Source organism: Crinia signifera, chromosome 3 (genome assembly GCF_055691185.1).
Source record: "Crinia signifera chromosome 3, ASM5569118v1, whole genome shotgun sequence".
Classification (NCBI taxonomy): Eukaryota; Metazoa; Chordata; class Amphibia; order Anura; family Myobatrachidae; genus Crinia; species Crinia signifera.
The window spans coordinates 205,355,554-205,374,480 of record NC_139219.1 but is presented as its reverse complement, the minus strand read 5'-3'; the positions used below and the strand labels follow the sequence as shown (position 1 = coordinate 205,374,480).

The window sequence follows — 18,927 nt, the reverse complement described above, 5'->3', positions numbered from 1 at the left end:
GTACCCTTTCCCTCCCAAATGCATAACCTGCCACAGACTGGGCTGGTATTGAAAATTACTCCTGACTCTGAACTGGCACTAAGTGTCACTTCTTATTTGAATTTATAAAACAGCGTATCAAATTTGTATACATTACTTACTTCAATTCCATCATCACCATCTCGCCCCAACAAGCCAGGGTCACCAATAATTCCCTGGATAACAAACAGAACAAATACAATACATTTACATATTGAATCTAATTTCCACTTTAAGTAATCTATGTACTATATACCCAACTATCCTAATAATAGTACAGCAGAATGATTTTGATTAGCCAGTTGTCAGCAATAACCTTCAGCCCACTTGGGGTCTCTCCATACCAGTAAAGTATTCCCATCTCTGATAGACAGACAGACAGACAGATTCTTAAATCCAGTTGGTTTTCTATCTCATATGACAATCAGAGTTACAGTTATGCCCAAGTACATCGTGGCTGCGTTGCGCATAAAGTGCGCTATGCAAATCGCGCATGGATCGCGCCTGCTCCTTGCGCTATAGTCCCGTTATAGATCGCGTTATAACGTAACGTAATCTTGTAAATGTAACCTGCAGTTACACTCATTGACCACCAGATGTCACTTTTCCCAAACAGTACAGCGCATGCGTAAAAATCTCTTCTACAAAACAGTGGCCGCCACGACTTTTCACTACGGATTTTGTCCTTACTTTATGGACAGAGTGTTTGTATTTATTTGCAGAAGCAGCTACGTACGGTCATTTATGTAATTGGTACAGAAGCCATGCTAACCTTTGCTATTGCTGGATGACTACTTAAAACATTATTTGAGGACCTACAGTATCATACTGTACTTTACACTACGGATTTTGTCCTTACTTTATGGACAGAGTTTTTGTATTTTATTCGCAGCCGCAGTGACGTACTGTATGGTCATGAACTGTATGTGATTGGTGCAGAAGCCATGCTAACCATCTGCTTGTACTATAATCACAGGCAACAGTGGCTTAGCGGGTAGAGGCACAGCTTCACTATGTCAGTATCAGGAGTTCGATCCTCAGTTGGTTACAATATATTTTCATTTTTTAAACGTACTTTTTTTTTTTTAAAACCAATACAGGTACTGTAGTTACAGTATTTGGTGCTTATCAAATTCTTTCGGACTTTTCCACAAACAAAAATTCACAATGGAAGGCCTCCATTTACACGATAGTTAATACCCATACATACTGCGCTACAGAGAACGGTTTTTTTTCGCAAAATAGATTTAGCTTTTCAGGTAAAATTCCTTGCTTTGAGGACCGTGTTTCGGGATTAAATTTGCTAACCTTTGCTAAACAGCCACTTTTCACTACGGATCTTGTCCTTACTTTAAGGACAGAGTGTTTGTATTTATTCGCAGAAGCAGCTACGTACGGTCATTTATGTAATTGATACAGAAGCCATGCTAACCTTTGCTATTGCTGGATGACTACTTAAAACATTATTTGAGGACCTACAGTATCATACTTTACACTACGGATTTTGTCCTTACTTTACGGACAGAGTTTTTGTATTTTAGTACGTCACTGAGGCTGCGAATAAAATACTAAAACTCTGTCCGTAAAGTAAGGACAAAATCCGTAGTGTAAAGTATGATACTGGAGTCCTCAAATAATGTTTTAAGTAGTCATCCAGCAATAGCAAAGGTTAGCATGGCTTCTGTACCAATTACATAAATGACCGTATGTAGCTGCTTCTGCGAATAAATACAAACACTCTGTCCGTAAAGTAAGGACAAGATCCATAGTGAAAAGTGGCTGTTTAGCAAAAATCCGTAGCGTAAAGTCTTAACGTGGAGCATTAGTCACCCAGTGGTTAAACTATGTATTACATGGCGTGGTACATAACGCAGGACATAACGCAATCTGCAACTCGCGAGTCAAAACCCTCAAAAGCGCGTTGTAAACCACGATGTACCTGGCCATAACTGTAATATTGTTAAACAAGTTTTCTTGGATTATATACTGTACCTGTGGACCTTGTGTCCCTCTCGAACCCTTTGGCCCAGTTATGCCCTGTGAATGATAAAATAATTTTATTTTTTAAAGAAATAATTAAATTCCACCTGTGCCACCGTCAGGGATAAGCTAAGAGGAGGGAACAAGGAGAGATGGCACTTCCCATAACCGCTTACCATATATGAGGTTGGAGCACAAAGAGATGGTGATCTGGCAGAGAGGGTAGGTGGGAGATCAGAGGAGCTGAGAAGTGAGTATAAGGGCTGGTGAGGTTCTTATGAAGAAGTGAGTCTTAAGGACTTGTTTGTAGGTGTGAAGCTTGGTGAAAAATATCTGGTAGAGTATTGAGATAAATTCTGTAGTAGAGAGGCAGCCTGGAAGATGAAGGATGTCGAAGCAGTGACTGGAGGTGAGGTGGGAGGCTGTGTGAAATAAAATGATGTTGGAGATATAGAAAGCAGTGGAAAAATTTAGGACTTTCTATTCAGAGTAAGAAGTTTGAAATATAATCTGTAGAGTGGATGGGGAGTTTGTGATACAGTTGGCAGACAGGGGCGGCTGAGGCAGATTGAGGCATCGTCAAAGATAGATTCAAGTAGAGGAAGATGGTTGCAAGTAAGACCACAAAGGAGGGGGTTGTGGTAGTTCAGATATAAAATGATAGGCTCATGGATATACTGCCAATGTATTTGTGCCATATTATCCTTATTGTAATTCCTTTCCTTATTAGTCCTGGGTAAAAAATAAAAAAATAAATCTCCCCTATTACAATGGGGATGTGAAACATGGTCCAGTGGCAAGACAACATTGTCTAAAGTCATGTCAAACAGCAGGAAAAGTTGACTTAAAGCCTGTACTGTAGCATACACTTCTTATAGCAGATCATTTCCCTGAAAAGAATAACTTGTTTGGAGTTAGAGTTTCATAAATATATAAGAGCATGTTTTTCACTTACTGGCTCTCCTTTGTTTCCTACATTTCCAGGTTCACCTGGGTCACCAACAATCCCCTGAAAAATAAGTCATTATATATCGAATAAAAATCGGGTAAAATCAATTTCAATTCATACAATCGTAAGGGCTCATTCAAATCCAAGACACTGGTAGTACCCTATATCATGAGTTCCAATGAGTGCCCACAGTTGGTATGTAGCGGTGATTCTTTGGTTTTGTTTCCTGGTGACATAATCATGTGTGGGCATCCTGATAACTGTGTAGAGATTCTGGTAACCTAATTCTATGTAAAAATGATGTGTGTGGATACTGCTTATATAATCATATGTGGAGAAGCTATTGTAAGGCACTGCTACTTTTAAGTGGAAAGGACACTACAGTGTATAGATTTATGGAGGTTATCAATAAATTCCTACAATACCTAACACTACACTATTTCAGTGAGAGTGAGATTTTCTCTCCATAAAAGAGTGCCACAGCAATATCCGTATGGGGCAATGTTTACAACTGTTGGTTCTTCGCAATGCACGTGCAGTGAAAGATTGGACATGTGCCCCAAAGCTCCCACTGGAAGGGAGACAGGACAGCCTAAGGAGAAGTATGGGAGCTGAGGCAGGATAAAGTGACAGAGGGGGTCAGAATGGAGCCAGAGCAGAGTTGGGGGATCAGCATAGAAGGGACAGGTCCAATCGGGGGGCGAATCCCTTATACTGGTTATTGAATAAAAAATAGTAAATTATGATATTTTTCAGTAGCCATTACAGTTTAATGAGTAAAACAGGATACCTAACCATCTATAAGATCATACCTTCCATGAGTCTTTCTTTCCTGGGGCTCTGATTATAGTGAAACATGAATAAAGAGGATGTAATCTTAGACATACTGTATGTCATGCAATTGTCAGTCCAAGGGACCCTAGCCATCTGAAAGGATTAAATGCTCCCATAAAGATTCCGTATGCTAAGCACTGAAGTGATTTCCTGGTCTGAGGTTGTACTATTCTGAAATGACCATGTGATGCTGCGCTATGAAGCTACCATGGCTCATACTGCGCTAATTCTGATCTCCAAACTCTGGTTAGTCGGACACTATTCAGAAACCTCATCTTTACAGATTTGTTAGACTTGTACCCATACGTTACATGATTTGACAGAACAGGTACCTTTTGTTGTTGTCTGCCACGGCGTCCTTCAGCTCCAGGGAATCCATCATCACCCTAGAATTGTAAAAAGATAATATTACTATATACATGCATAACACATTTTACTTATTTATTTATGTAACCCTACTTTAGGTTATACATGTATAGTGATGTATATGTATGTATGTATATAAAATATATTTAATGGTGTACATATATTATATGTATGGTATACTGGCATGCTGGCTTAAAGACTTGTAGAGCAACAAGCACAGCACTGGAAATTTCCAGAGCCCCATGAGACTCCTTAAGGTGGCCATACACACGCAGATTTATCTTTAGATCTGGTTGGTTGGAACAAAAACATGGTTATTAATGAGAGCAAATTACAGTTGACCAATTGCTTGGAAATGTTGGAAAACTGACAAACTGTTACTCATCCATAACTATGTTTTTGTTCCAACCAGCCAGATCTGAAGGTAAATCTTACTAGTGTATGGGCACCTTTAGGCTGTCAATCAGTGAGAACAAGGACTGTCCTTGAGCCAGGCAGTTGACCAGGCAGTTGACCAGTGAGCGGACTCTGTGAAGGGCTGCCAGAAACGCTGCTGGCCTTAGACTGACAGTCTCCCTTATCCAGCGCTTACCTTCTCTGATGCCACATAGCTGTGAACATTGAGAGCTGTAGATATTTAGGTGCTATACTATGTGGCTGGGGAAGTGAGCCAGGAAGGAGTTACTACTTAGCAGAGTACCCCGCTCCCCGTCCAACTAAAACGCAAGCTGCAGCATCTATCATCCGGTGCAGGCAGGAGGACTGTGGCCTAGTGCTATAAGTTGGGGAAGACAGAGGAGGCAGAGCGGTGACTGACAGTATTGCTCTGCCAAAGCCCGGAGGGAGTGTCAGTCCCTAAAACAGGAAGTACTCACATCATCACAATGTCATCATATCCCACTCAAGTGCAGCAGAGAAAGAGTTAAGGAGCCAGCAGACAGAAAGGTGAGATAAGACTAGTTCACACTTCACTTTCAAGAGATTTGAATTCAGCTTAATTGTAAGGAAAGAGGAAACTACAGAGCTAGGAGAGTATAATTAAAGGACACCTTGTCTTACTCTCACATGTCACTCAAAGTCCAGGTTACATTATAGGATAGGCAGATACTTAATTAGATGAGTGTTTCCCAGACGACACTAATTAAATAAAGTTTGGGTGGAGGCACTTAGTTACTTAGTTCTAACCTTTACATAGTAAAAGATTAAAGGGGTTACATTTACTTATTTATTTAATGAAAATTTGGTTACAGCAGATTAGTGATTATTTTCAAGGTTAACTTACACAATGCTAAAAATGCAACCGGTTACCCTGATTCTCCCATTTTGCCTCATTGCAGACATAAACAGTATATGTAAATATCTGAGCCATATCAGAACACACTTCTATCCTTACCGGGATACTTAAAGATTGGAATATATAATTTGATGGCAGATAAGAGTCTGATCCTTAGGGTTAGGGTAATGTTGTTAGGGTTTCGGTTATGGGTTATGGTTAATTTAAGAATTTGGGTTATGGTATTAGACTTAGGATAAGACGGCACTAAGGTTAATTTAGGGGTTTGGGTATTAGGGTTAGGATAAAAACATGGAAACTTATATGTGCATTAATAAATGCTAATTAGAGATCTAAACTAGAAATAGGTAATGATTAATGGGACTGTCCACTCTTGGGATCCAAGGTCACAGCAGGGAGAACCAGGGCAAAGAGAGACACGCTCCTACTCTTGGTGGCCGGTGCATGCACTGGAACCCGATGACAGTACTTACCCAGAGGTAGGATTTCATATCTCCCGCCCGGGTTCCGCTTATGGAACTTGTCAGACAAAGTGGTCAGAGAGGAAGAACAGCCAGGAGAGGGTAGCATCTCGTAGACTAAGTGACTAAAGTATTCACTTCCTCATCTGGTCCATTTTAAACATATGATACATGGGAACTAACACATGGTAAAGTCATTTAACCAAATGTAATAGGCTCCTAGATTTTTTTGCATGAAAAATTTGCACCTTTTCACACAATAAAAAAGTGTAATTTTCCGGTAATGCAATAGCCTGACAGGTTTTTAAGTTCGAAGGCTATGTGTGAGTGTGTCCAATTTTCTCCCTTTGTAGACTCGAACATTGTAATATGAGCTTTATTACATTGTGCACATTTGTCAAAAGCATGCAAAGATCAGTGAGAAAAAAGGCTGTAGTGAGGTAAATATTATTATTAATATCATTATTATTGTTGTTTATATAGCACACTTTCTCCAACAGGACTCAAGGCGCTTGACATACTGTACAGCAAAATAACACAGCTCTTTATAATGAGAACCACTGCATTCTACGGGTAACTGCAAGCTTAGTTGTGGTAACCCATAAGGGTAATACAGGTCAACTAATCTGTGCATGCTTTTGTCAAACTCGCCTGTCAGAACCTGGTCTATTTATTTGTAGAGTGTTTTTTGTTTGTAATGTTTGGTCAGGGCCATAACTATGTGTGTACCAGTGGTGCCTTGTCCACAGCGCATCTGTGGGCATACCGCTGGGCTGGCACATACAAAGGGCCGCTCAGCAAGGTCTGAAAAGCAGTGAGGCACTCTACCTGCTCTGCTGCTGGACCTTGCTGCTGTGGCTGCCAACTGCTGCTGGCTGCACCTGTCCTACTGCATGATAGGCAGCAGTGGCACTAGCCCCCAGGTAAACACAGGAGCACAGCAGCAGAGGGTATACATTCACTAGGTCAATAAGGGGAAGGTTGACATGCATTGGGTCAACCACTGAAGGTCAACATACACGAAGGTCGACATGGGCATACCCTCCAACATTTTGTACATTAAAATTGGTACAAATTGGGGGAGGGGCATGGCCGTGGGTAAAGGGCGTGTGGCCATGGCTCCTTTCCTATCGTTTTAATACATTTTATGTGAAAGTGACCCCTTCTTTGCATCTGGTACAACAGTCTACTCTAACAACCTCCTGTGCAGAGAGCCCTCTCCCAGTTATGCATTGCTGAGGGTCTCCCCATCTCACCACAGCCCACAGATCCCCCTCCTTGGGTCTCCCCGGTCTCCTCTCCCCTAGCTCCCTCTCTGCAGCATCCAGATCCTGGCTCAGCGCTTCCATGTCCAGCAGTGGCTATGCACTGTGGCCCTCCCACACATGCTCATACAGCCGACTTGGGAGCCCTGAGTTCTCCTTGCTGCTCAGGGAGCGTCTCCCTGTGGGGACCTGGTGCACAGTGCGCCAGCCAGCATGAGGACAGTCATCACCTCGGAGTCCTCCTAACCTAGACCGGGGGGACACTGACCAGAACTGACCAACCATCATACAGGAGTTAGTGCTGCTGTCACCAGGACTTCCAATCAGAGGCCGCAGAGCAGTGACTGACACAGCACTGACCAATCACAGAGAAGGATTCACTGCCTCTGGGACTGCTCAATCATAGGACAAGCATAGAAATACTCAGACAATTTGCAGCCCTGCTGAAACCTAATTAAAACCGGTATAAAAAGGTACATTGGTTTTAGCTGGTACAGACCATAAAAAAACGGTACTGTACTGGCTAAAACGGTACAGTTGGAGGGTATGCATGGGGTTAGGTTGACAGGGTCATTGGATCGACACATGCATTAGGTCGACATTGGCTAGCTCGACAGTCAAAAAGTCGACATGGGGTTTTTAATTTTTTTTCAATCCGATATGAGCTGACAGGCGGTATTCCATCCACTAGGGCATGGTGGGAGAATAAAATAGGGTGACAATGCATGGCTCGCACAGCGAGCCATGTGAGGGGATTCGGTGCACTTTTCTAGTGCCCATATCAACTGTGTCGACATTCAGGATAAAAAAATTGAAAACCCACATGTTGACCTTTTGACTGTTGACCTTGCTCATGTCGATCTAATGCATGTGTCGACCTAATGACCCTGTCAATCTAACCCCATATCGACCTTCACATGTTGACCTAGATGTATGTCGATCTTCAGTGGACAGCCTAATGTATGTTGACCTTCCTCTTGTCAATCCTAAGACCCATACCCCAACAGAGCCTCAGGCAAGTCCTGCTAGAGGGGGATGGAGGTGTCAGTATTGTGTGCTGGGAGGTGGGGTGTCAGTAATGTGTGCTGCAAGGGGGAGGTGGGGTGTCAGTAATGTGTGCTGGGAGGGGGGTGTCAGTAATGCAGGGAGTCCTGCCATTTTCAACTTTTACAGAGTCCCTTGGACCATCTAGACCCGGCATGTCCAACGTTGGCCATCCAGATGTTTTGAAACTACACATCCCAGCATGCTTTAGCATGAATAGTTTTAGCATTCTCTAATAGCAAAACTGTGGCAAAGCATGCTGGGATATGTAGTTTCAAAACATCTGGAGGGCCAACGTTGGACATGCCTGATCTAGACCATCTACTTATTGTACCCAGGCTTTTCCTGGTGCAGTGTGCCTAAGGGGCTCTACTTGGCACAATGTACACAAGTGGCACTACGGTCGGTATGGTGAAATGTGAATTGTTACTATTATGTGGCCACACCCATTCCCCATGAAGCCACAGTGCACATTTTCCATATTTTAACTGTGGGAGGGCACCAATTCACTTACTGTCACAGGGCGCCAAGATGTCTAATTATGGCACTCTGGGGCAGATGTATGAAGCAGTGATAAGGGAGAAATGATAAAGTGTCTGGTACTTTATCACCAGCCAATCAGCTCCTAACTTTCCCTTTGTAAACTGAGCTGATTGGCAGGTAATAAAGTACCAGATACTTTATCCCTTATCCTCCCTTATCACTGCTTCATACATCTACCCCTGAGTTTTCATTACATTGCTTGAACTTAATAAGTACAATGCCAAAACATTGAGATACGAGTTTTGCCATTGCAAGTTTTGGATTGCAGGAAAAATGCTAAACTCGCACATTTTACAAACTGATACCCTATTAGATTTGGCCCTACATTACTAAAACCAATGTACTGTATTTTATTATTCTGCACACTAACATATGGCTCAGTGAGCAAATTTATTAAGCCTGGTGAAGAGATAAAGTGGAGATAAAGTAGAAGGTGATAACTAGGGATGCCGAGATTCGGGATTGAAAAATGCTCAATCTCGGGAATCCTGGGATTGGCCTCCCTAATAAAGTAAAAAAATTATCCGCCCCCCCAATATCAATACAAATGCCCTCTAACTCCGCCCCGCCTGCCCGCCCGCCACTCTACCCCATCCCCCTGCCCTGCACTGTCACTTACAGAGGTAGTGGTGACAGGCAGCAGCAGGAGCGATGTCCGTCCATCCATCCAGCGGCCGGGCGGGCAGGCGGTAGCAGCACAGCGGGCATGTTGCTGAGCGACAGTGTGCTGCTCAGTGCACTGACAGGCACAGCGGCGGACGGGCTGCGCAGCGTGGTGTGATGTCAGGGGTCACGCTGCGCAGCATGCAATGTATCATATGCAAAACTTGGCACATCAAGTGCCCATTGGGTGTCCCCCTCCCGGGGAGCTGCAGGGGAAATCAGGTCCGACTTGTCCAACTTGTGTTGGGGCCGTAAGGACTTGATTGGCTGCTACATAATCTCCTTCCACTTTATCTCTTCATCTGGCTTAATAAACCTGCCCCAGTGTTTGTAAATCCTGACAACACAGTTAATATTTACAACTTCAAAAACTTCAATGTCACTATACAAAGTTCTGTTACTATTCCTTTATTACTTACCTTCACTCCTCTGAACCCAGCAATTCCTTCATATCCAGTTTCCCCTTCATCTCCCTACGAAATAGAAAATATACATAGCTCACTGATTTTACTGATTCACATTTACTAATAAAAAAAAAGTTAAGAAAACCCAGTGCTCACTCCTATAACCACCCTCCTGTAAATGCCTGATCATGACGGACATGGTTAGTGCTTCTAATTTATACTACAAAAGTTACAAGTACAGTATGTGATTGCTACCATTTTAGCTCCATTTTGCACCAATAATAATACTGTAGAGCAGTGGTTCCCAAACTTTTTGGAATCACGGCACCCTAAAGCATCAGAATTCTTTCAAGGGCACCCCTCAACATTTTTTAAAATAATTATTAAATTAAGTAAGTTGTGTGTGTATACAGTATCATACTTAGGTTTAATTATGTGGTGAGAGACACGATTTGCTTTGGTTTGTCCACATATTGTAAAAATTGGCAGCCATAAGCACTGTTTTTGCCTATTATAGTGACCATAAATAATTTGTCCCGAGGCACCCCAGGGTGACACAGCACACAGGGGGTTATTCTAGTTCATTCTTTCTGACAAAATCCTTCTTAGATGGACAAAACCATGTGCACTGCGGGTGGGGCAGATGTAACTTGTGCAGAGAGAATTAGATTTGGGTGGGGTTTTTCTTCAAAGTGAGATCTATATTGCAGTGTAAAATAAAGCAGTCAGTATTTTCCCTGCACAGAAACAAAATAACTCACCCAAATCTAATTCTATCTGCACATGTTACATCTGCCCCCCCCCCCCCCCCCCTGCAGTGCACATGGTTTTGTCCATCTAAGAAGGATTTTGTCAGAAAGAATGAACTAGAATAAACCCCACAGTTTGGAACCACTACTGTAGAGGAAGGAAATATTTTAATTATGAATATGTGAACTTTTGTTTTGTAATTCGAATTTTTGAATTTTATAAGGTGATCTATTTCTAAACTAAGAAAAATTCTAAATATAAATCTTATAAATAGCGGATTAAGTTTTAATTATACAAATATTGGGGGGGGGGGAATTACTAAAATGGGAGTTCTATTTAACATGGGATGATGCTATGAGCAACCAATCAGATACTATCTATTATCTACTAGATGTAGATTCTGATTGGTTACCCATAGCAACATCCCCTGTGGAAAATAACTTCTATCTTAGTAAATTTGCCCCATAGGATGGCACAGGCAAAAGCAGTCACATTGAATGTAAGAATCTTTTTATTTACAGTACTTTGAAAGTTCATACACATGAATTAGATCACATGTAATGTTACCTTTTCTCCTTTTGGGCCATATTGGCCCCTGACTCCTGGGGGCCCAGCAATCCCCTGAAATATAAATAAAGCAATAGAATATATTAGATAGATCAATACATAAATAGATAGATGATACAATGTATTTTGCTGCAGTTACTCCATCACAGGCACTTAGATAATAGGTAGAGGAAGAGAACAGCAGGAAGTTGGTGCACATTTATTGCAAGCTAATTTAATAATGTTCTGAGTCCATGTTCTTTATTCTCACACATTTAATGCTTGCTTTATTGTTGTTGTTTTTAATGCTACATAGGTTAGGACTGAGTAGAGTGTTTGGGAAGCAGTACTGTATCTCTGATTTAAATAACTTGTGAGAACTGAAGTCCTTCCTGAGAATCAAGTCTTAGTGATGGTGCACAGTGGTGTACCTCCCCTAGGCAATGAAAGAATTGGCCTCCAGGCACCCGCTGTCAGGGGGAAAATATATATCCTTCTATAACCATTGCGCCATGCTAATCACTGTAGGGCCTCCTTAACTAGCAGTTATAGATGGATCTATCTGTGGGGTCTGACTTTGGGAATCCACTGTTGCTTGCTGGCTACCTGGTACAATAAAGGTTTTATGTTTTTTTGCTACACGGCATGTGTGATATCACGCTGCTCTGCAGTCAGGCATTGTACTGCCATTAAACAAAATGTCTGTGGGCCTAAGGCAGAAGGATGTAAGGCTGGATCTGGAAAAACATTGTGTTGCACGAGTCAGGAAGGCTTGGTGGGACACTGTGGGTCTCAAGAGATAGATGAGGCTGGCTGTAGAGTTACTTTGGATCAGATAGACACAAGGGGGCTGAAGACAGAGAAGAAGACTAGCTGGAGACACAGAAGAGAAGTAACTGCAGACACAGGAGGGATTTGGAAAGGAGACATTAGGGGGCTGAAGACACAGATGGGGGGCATTTTGGGGAGACATGAGTGGCTAGAGAGACAAGGAGGCTGAAGATAGAGAGGTACAAACTGGCTGGATAGACAATGGGGGGCTGGAGAGACAGAACAGATCTGTCCAAAGACAAAGTAGCTGAAAAAAGCAGAAGGAAGCTGGCCAAAGAGACAGAAAGGGGTGGAGAGACACTGAGGACATGTACAGTAGATACACTAAGACCAGGAGAGAGAGAAGGGTGTGGGCAGGAGAGACAGAATGAGGCCAGAGAGACACCGGGGCTAGTTCACGAAAGGGTTGAAGAGACAGAAGGAGCTGACTGTAGAGCAACTGGGGTTTGGTTGGATAGACGGAAGGGAGTTGGATGGAGATACAGAAGGGAGCAGACCACAGATACATGAAGGGGACATGGAGAGACACTGGGGGCTGGTTTGAGCTGCAGAAACATGTTGATTCAGGCTAAAAACACACAAGGAGGAATGAGTCTGAAGAGAAATGGAGGGCAATGGCTACAGATTATCCACACTTGCAGAATCATTTCCACATTACTTTCTCCTTAGCCCCCTCAGATTTAAGGGGGGTAGAGACATCTGTCTATTTTGCCTTCGAGCACTTTGTATGGATTTATACCCCTAGTGGTGCAAGTAGCATTAGCGATTTTATTACTGGGAGGATGTAATCATTAATCATGGCTGTTTTGGATTAACGCAACAAGTGCCACAACATTCTCAAGAGTGAGCTTATCATGACAACCTCCCTGGTAAGTAAACAAAGCTATATTAGGTGCAGTTTGTGCGGCTGCTATGATGCCCATGAGCTTGATCATCACCCTGCAGCCAGTTACATTTACAACCGATGATTCATGCATAATATTATTAACAAAAGCCAAAGGCGATGCTGGAGAAACTTTTGGGGCGAAATGTATGGGAGGCGTTTTGTTTTTTTTGCGATTTTTCCCGCAAAATATGCCGTTTTCGGGCATTTCCCGAAAATCGCATATTTTATAGAGTGCGATTTGCGGGAAAAATCACATTTTTTAAAGGTGCGATTTTTAGTTAGACTAAAAATCGCATCCAGATGTTTTCCCATTAAAAAGGATAGAAGTCGCATATTTAATGGGTTGCGATTTTTAGTAAAGCTTACTAAAAATCGCAAAAAAATAGACCAGGTTCTGCCTGGCGCTTTTATCAGAAACATGCACAGATCATTGAGATCTGTGCATGGTTCTGTTGTAAAAAAAAATAGTTAAAACAAAAAAAAAGAAAAAAATGGCGTGCGGTCCCCCTCCTAAGCATAACCAGCCCCGGGCTCAAAAAGCCGGTGCTAGTATAATAAAATCAAAGGAACAATCAAGTTGGGGTTCCTGGATTTTATAAAACCAGCACCAGGCTCAAGGTCCAGCAATGGTTCCCAAAATACGGGGGACAAAATGACTGGGGGGTCCCCTGTATTTTAAGAACCAGCACCAGACCCAACCAGCCAGCAGGGTAATGCCACAGCCGGGGGACACTTATTATATAAGGTCCCGTGGCCAAAGCATTAACCCCCTGGCTGGTCAGCATGGGCAGGGGTCCTGGGGAAGTGGGGACCCCCCCAAAGAAGGGGTCCCCCCCCCTCCAGGACTTACCAGTCCATGCTGAAAGTCCGGGGCTGTCCCCGATGCCCCTGGGCGGTGGGCATCGGGCTGATGTAAAGTGTAAAAAAAGAATATAAACTATTGTTTTCTACTGTAGAACTATGAGTCCCAGCAAGCCTACCCCGCATGCTGGGACTTGGAGAACCACAAGTCCCAGCATGCGGGGCATTAAAGAGCTCGCTGGGTCTTGTAGTTCTACAGTACAAAAAATAGTTAAATAAAACACACTGACACCCTGAAAAATAAAAGTTTAATACACACATAACACACACACTGATACTAACCTACCTTGAGCCCGTAGGTCGGTCCCTGGATCCTGGGTCCGGGCTCCGGGGCTCCAGGGCAGAAGAGTCCCGGTTCCGGGGCCTTGGTCCTGGTTCCGGGGCTGGTCCGGGGTTCCGGGGCTCCTGGGCTGAAGAATCCGGGGTCCAGGATCCGAAGTAGTCCACAGGGGTACCTGAGGAAGGAAATCCTACTCACCTGGTCCCCGGCGACGACCCCGGCATCTCCGGCTCCAGACGCGCTGCACCCGGCTGCTGTGGTACCCGCTCAGTGACACGGACTGGAGAGGCGCAGAGATTTTCATCTTCCGCGCCTTTCCTCCGGATGATTCTATTGGACGCCTAGCGGCCAATCAGGAGCCGACTTTCTCGGCTCCTGATTGGCCGCTAGGCGGCCAATGAAATCATTCTGAGGAGAGGCGCGGGGTTAATGCTTTGGCCGCTGGACCTTATATAATAAGTGTCCCCCGGCTGTGGCATTACCCTGCTGGCTGGTTGGGTCTGGTGCTGGTTCTTAAAATACGGGGGACCCCTAGTCATTTTGTCCCCCGTATTTTGGGAACCAGCGCCGGACCTTGAGCCTGGTGCTGGTTTTATAAAATCCAGGGAACCCCAACTTGATTGTTCCTTTGATTTTATTATACCAGCACCGGCTTTTTGAGCCCGGGGCTGGTTATGCTTAGGGGGGGGACCGCACGCCGTTTTTTTTTCTCTCTTTTTTTTTACAACACAGCGCACTGTACTGAAAATGTGCCGATTTTCATGACTGAAAATCGCACATTTTCAGGACTAAAAAAGCGCCCGAAATCGCACCATATCGCGCTTTTTTGCCGCAAATTCGCATCTCATTACATATGCGAATTCGCGGCAAAAAATGCGATTTTTAAAGGTGCGATTTGGTGCGATTTTTTTCTTACGAAAAAAATCGCACCCTATTACATTTCGCCCTTGATGTCACCATAGAATACATTTGGACAAAAATATTAATACACTTGTTTCAATGAATACATAGTAATATAGGGGTTATCATTGAACCTCATTATTCATGAGTGTACCCAGGGCTGTTTCTACAGGGGGACTAGCAATGCATGGAACAACTGCTAACTACTATTGCCGCTGGGCTGCTAGCTTCTTGTCCACCCTCAGGTACCATCCTTGTCGCCCGCTGGAGCAGCAGATATTCAAACTGCCAGCGGCTTCGGGTGCTTCCTTGAGTCGTCCCTCCCACCCAACTGCTAGTACTCCACTCAGTGGGTGGAGTTACTCCAAATGATACTTTTGCAAGTTTCCTGACACACAATCCCTGTGTTAGGATGAAGCAGCTTCATTTAGAGTAACTCCCCCCACTGAACAGAGTATTAGGACCAACTCCAGATAGTAGGCTGCCGTGATGATAAGGGGATGCTGCTGCAGGGGTGCGAGTGGCCGCCATCTCAGAGAGGGCTGCACAGCAGACAGTCACAGTGAGTTTTGTGCAAGGTATTCTTATTTTGCAAGGCCACACCCCTGCTGCAAGGCCATGCCCCTCTGTGGGCAGCCACACCCCCTTTTTTATGGGGGCTCAAATAGTCTAGAAATAGCATGGTGTGTACCTATAAAATTCTTGGACCTAGCAATTAGTCTCTCTCTCTCTCTCTCAAATGTGAAGAGGAATGACAGTCACACCAATTTTATATTATATGCCTAGAAAATAAATTGCTCTAGGTTAAGCGGATGTTAAAAGCAATATCACAATACACGTTATATAGATTTTGTGTCATTGCTTTACTTACTTTGAAACCATCTGCTCCTGGGAGTCCCTTAAATCCAGGATCACCACGATCACCCTTTAAATAAAAAATAAAAAAATCTCCTGTTAATGGTGTATATATATATATATATATGTATGCTCTGTTTCCGGACTTCCCTCTTAAAGTAGGATTGCCTTCACCTGATTTCAACAGGTTCATGGATAAGAAAGGTGTTTCCACGCAGGTGATGGTAATCATAAGAGAGAAGTCCACATCATTGTGTCCCACCTGGAGCATGTCATGTTAGAATCAACTTCTGTCATTAGAAAACACATACCCTCCAACATGACCCATTGCAGTTATACCCCTTTTAGACATGTGACCCAGAAATTAGTTGTCATTTTGAGTGCCGCTTCATTTTGCCGGGTGCACCTTTCACACTAAACAGCAAATAGTAAAAATGTCAACCCAGGAATTTGCTGAATTACATGGGTATTTTTTCAGTGTGAAAGAGTCAAGCCAGGTCGCAAATCCTGGGTCGCCGACCATGGTAAAGAGCAGGGTCAGCGACCAAGAACTTAAGAACTGGGTTGATCCTTTCACGCTGACGAAATGCCCGTATATTTCAGCAAATTACCGGATTGATCCTTTCACACTGAACAAATCACCAGGTAGAACTGCTTCACCTGGTAAGTTGATGTTTAGTGTGAAAGGGGTATGAGTAAAATATGATCTAGATGGTGAAGTTCATTCACGACACAGATGAAAGTAATCTTTGTCCCTGGTGACACTGTTTGTAGGAACATTTTGAAGGATATCCTCACAACATCCCATTCCGTTGTCCCAGTCGTGTTCATAAAATTCCTGAACAGCCATAGTTTTGTATGGCATGTTGTGAGGATAGTATTCCAAATGTTCCTGCAAACTTTGTTCTGCACACAAGTGACAAAGCTCACTACAAATACGTTTCACAAATGAGACAACTATCCGGATTAAATCAAATTCAAAACCTTTTGAAAATAAACTGTATTCCATCCACTTTTAGTTTATGTACTAAAATGTCCAATAGCATTTACCATGCCAGGTCATTTCACATTAATTTACACACAAGAATAATACAACTATAGAAATGTGGTGAGAGATTAAATGAAGCAAAAGATTCCTCTGGAATCCTGGGAGAGTTCTCAATCTGTAATAATATCTATTTTAAATTGTATTTTTGCATGGTTGCCAAAGCAAATTTACTAATCCAAGTATGTAGATTACTTAAATATTTATATTTGTCAAGGAAAAACATTCATACACAATAGGCCTGATTCTGGTTGTCTCGCTAAGCAGCGGTAGTTTGCTGCTTAGCGATCCTTCTAACGTCGCCCGCCGTTATGCAAAAACATCCATTCGCAGTTAGCGTGCAGGCCCGAAACCATTCGATAGTCACAGACCTTTAAATGATTTCTACATGCTCGCAAATTTAAGTCAGTCTCTGCTGACCTAGACGTGCCGCGTCCTGGTCCAAGAACTAGGCAGGCGGCTGTCCGCCCCCAACAGGCAGGTTCCTGCCTGTATACTGCCTGCCTCCATCACGCCCCCCCCCCCCCCCCCCCCCCTGTGCAAGCACCATGGAGACTATTGAAGTTTTCGAAGGTGCCCGCACAAAAGCCCTGCACATACACATAAGTGAATACGCACATGTGAAGGGTATCAACATCGGTCCCCCATGCGAACATGGGGACAGAACAGACCAGAATTAGGCCCAATATGACCAATCAATACAGGGTTATTCTGATTTAAGAAGCAATATATAATACCTACCCGTTCACCAGATATTCCTCTTTCACCCTGTTCACCTTTTATGCCTGGCTCTCCCTAAGTAACAATGTAAAGTTAGAGACATATATATTTAATATTACTGTATTTAAAATATTCAAATATATAACAAAGTTAAAAACTTACTTTAAAGCCTGTATCCCCAATTCTGCCATAATCACCAGGACTTCCACGAACTCCCTAGTTAAACAGAAACAATACACTGATATATAACCATTCAAGTAAAACTACACATTGGTGGGCGTGGCTTGACCTAATACCGGAACAGTCGTGTCTGACATAAGCTCCGCTACTATCCTGCTAATTATCCTGTTTTAGGGACGGTGGATCTCCCACTCCCGTCCACTCACACTCCGGAGCCCTCCCTGCCTCTTTTGTGCTGTCCGGGGTTCCCCTGCATCGTCTGGGTGACCCGCTGTGACTGCTTGGGCCTTTTCGTCCTTGTGCTGCCGGGCGCCATCTTAGCTGTTGTATCTCCGGCAGTTCCGTCTGCAGCCCTATCTGTCGGACCCGCCGGCGCCACTTGAGACTGGACACGCTGCTGAGGCGGACCTCTCCCCCACTTGGTGCCCATTATAGTGGCCGTGTTTTGTACATTAAGGCAGGAGAATTCCATACCGCTGATATCTCCGCTCTGGGATCCCCTCCTTCGATAAGAAATACACTCTAAGGTACAGTGAGGTTGCTTCCCTTGTCACCTTGCTGCACGCTGTGGAGGACCCTGTCGGCGTGCTAGCCGCTGACGGCCTGCTGTGTTCTAGATTGTGGTGAATTTCAGTCTCCTCTGACTCTACAATCACTTATATTGGGCCATGGAGTGCTCTCTCCAACTAATCCTCGATTCTATTGCTACCTCAACTCAGAGACTTCTCCAGATGTTTGATACTACACCGGGGGATAGTGTCTCTCCATGCTGTATGTATAATAAGTGCTGTGATGGCATCGTGCAAGTGTTTGATACATCGCCTGCAAATATTGCTTCCACTGCTGGGGTGCTGGGAGATATGCTCCCCACCTCCTTCACTCCTGCTGGGTGTGTTGCTGGAGAGGATGAGATTCTGATTCACTGTTCACCTCCTGAGAACTCCATGACATCTATATATGATAATATCCTGGATATGTCCCCCTCCAGGGATTTACTTGCCTCTGAGTATACTGGGAACTTCGCTTTTATGTGCCTGGATCGGGCTATACCACAATCTCCTCAATTTCTCCTGCCTGCACCTCTATGGACCCTTACTTTATTGTATTTTTACTGTCCTAGATATGCTCCTGTGTATCTACGAGAGACTGGTTGTACTTTTCCTGTTACGCTTTTGTCAAGTCTTGGAATTGATAAATGGCCAGACTAACTGCCACTGAATAACATTTCTATCGCCTCTTATACTTGATATTC

The 18,927-nt window shown here is 43.6% G+C and overlaps 1 protein-coding gene across 1 annotated transcript in view; it reads right to left on the bottom strand.

The window, feature by feature from the left end:
- Positions 1-18,927, bottom strand: part of LOC146062955 (uncharacterized) — a 50,438-nt gene that overhangs the window by 25,312 nt on the left and 6,199 nt on the right. The window contains exons 5-13 of the mRNA XM_083174965.1: positions 17,658-17,711; positions 17,517-17,570; positions 15,747-15,800; positions 11,139-11,192; positions 9,837-9,890; positions 4,114-4,167; positions 2,954-3,007; positions 2,011-2,055; positions 141-194 (exon numbers count right to left, since the gene is read on the bottom strand). Coding sequence (XP_083031091.1) covers positions 141-194; positions 2,011-2,055; positions 2,954-3,007; positions 4,114-4,167; positions 9,837-9,890; positions 11,139-11,192; positions 15,747-15,800; positions 17,517-17,570; positions 17,658-17,711 — 477 coding nt within the window. The remainder of the gene's footprint in view (positions 1-140; positions 195-2,010; positions 2,056-2,953; positions 3,008-4,113; positions 4,168-9,836; positions 9,891-11,138; positions 11,193-15,746; positions 15,801-17,516; positions 17,571-17,657; positions 17,712-18,927) is intronic.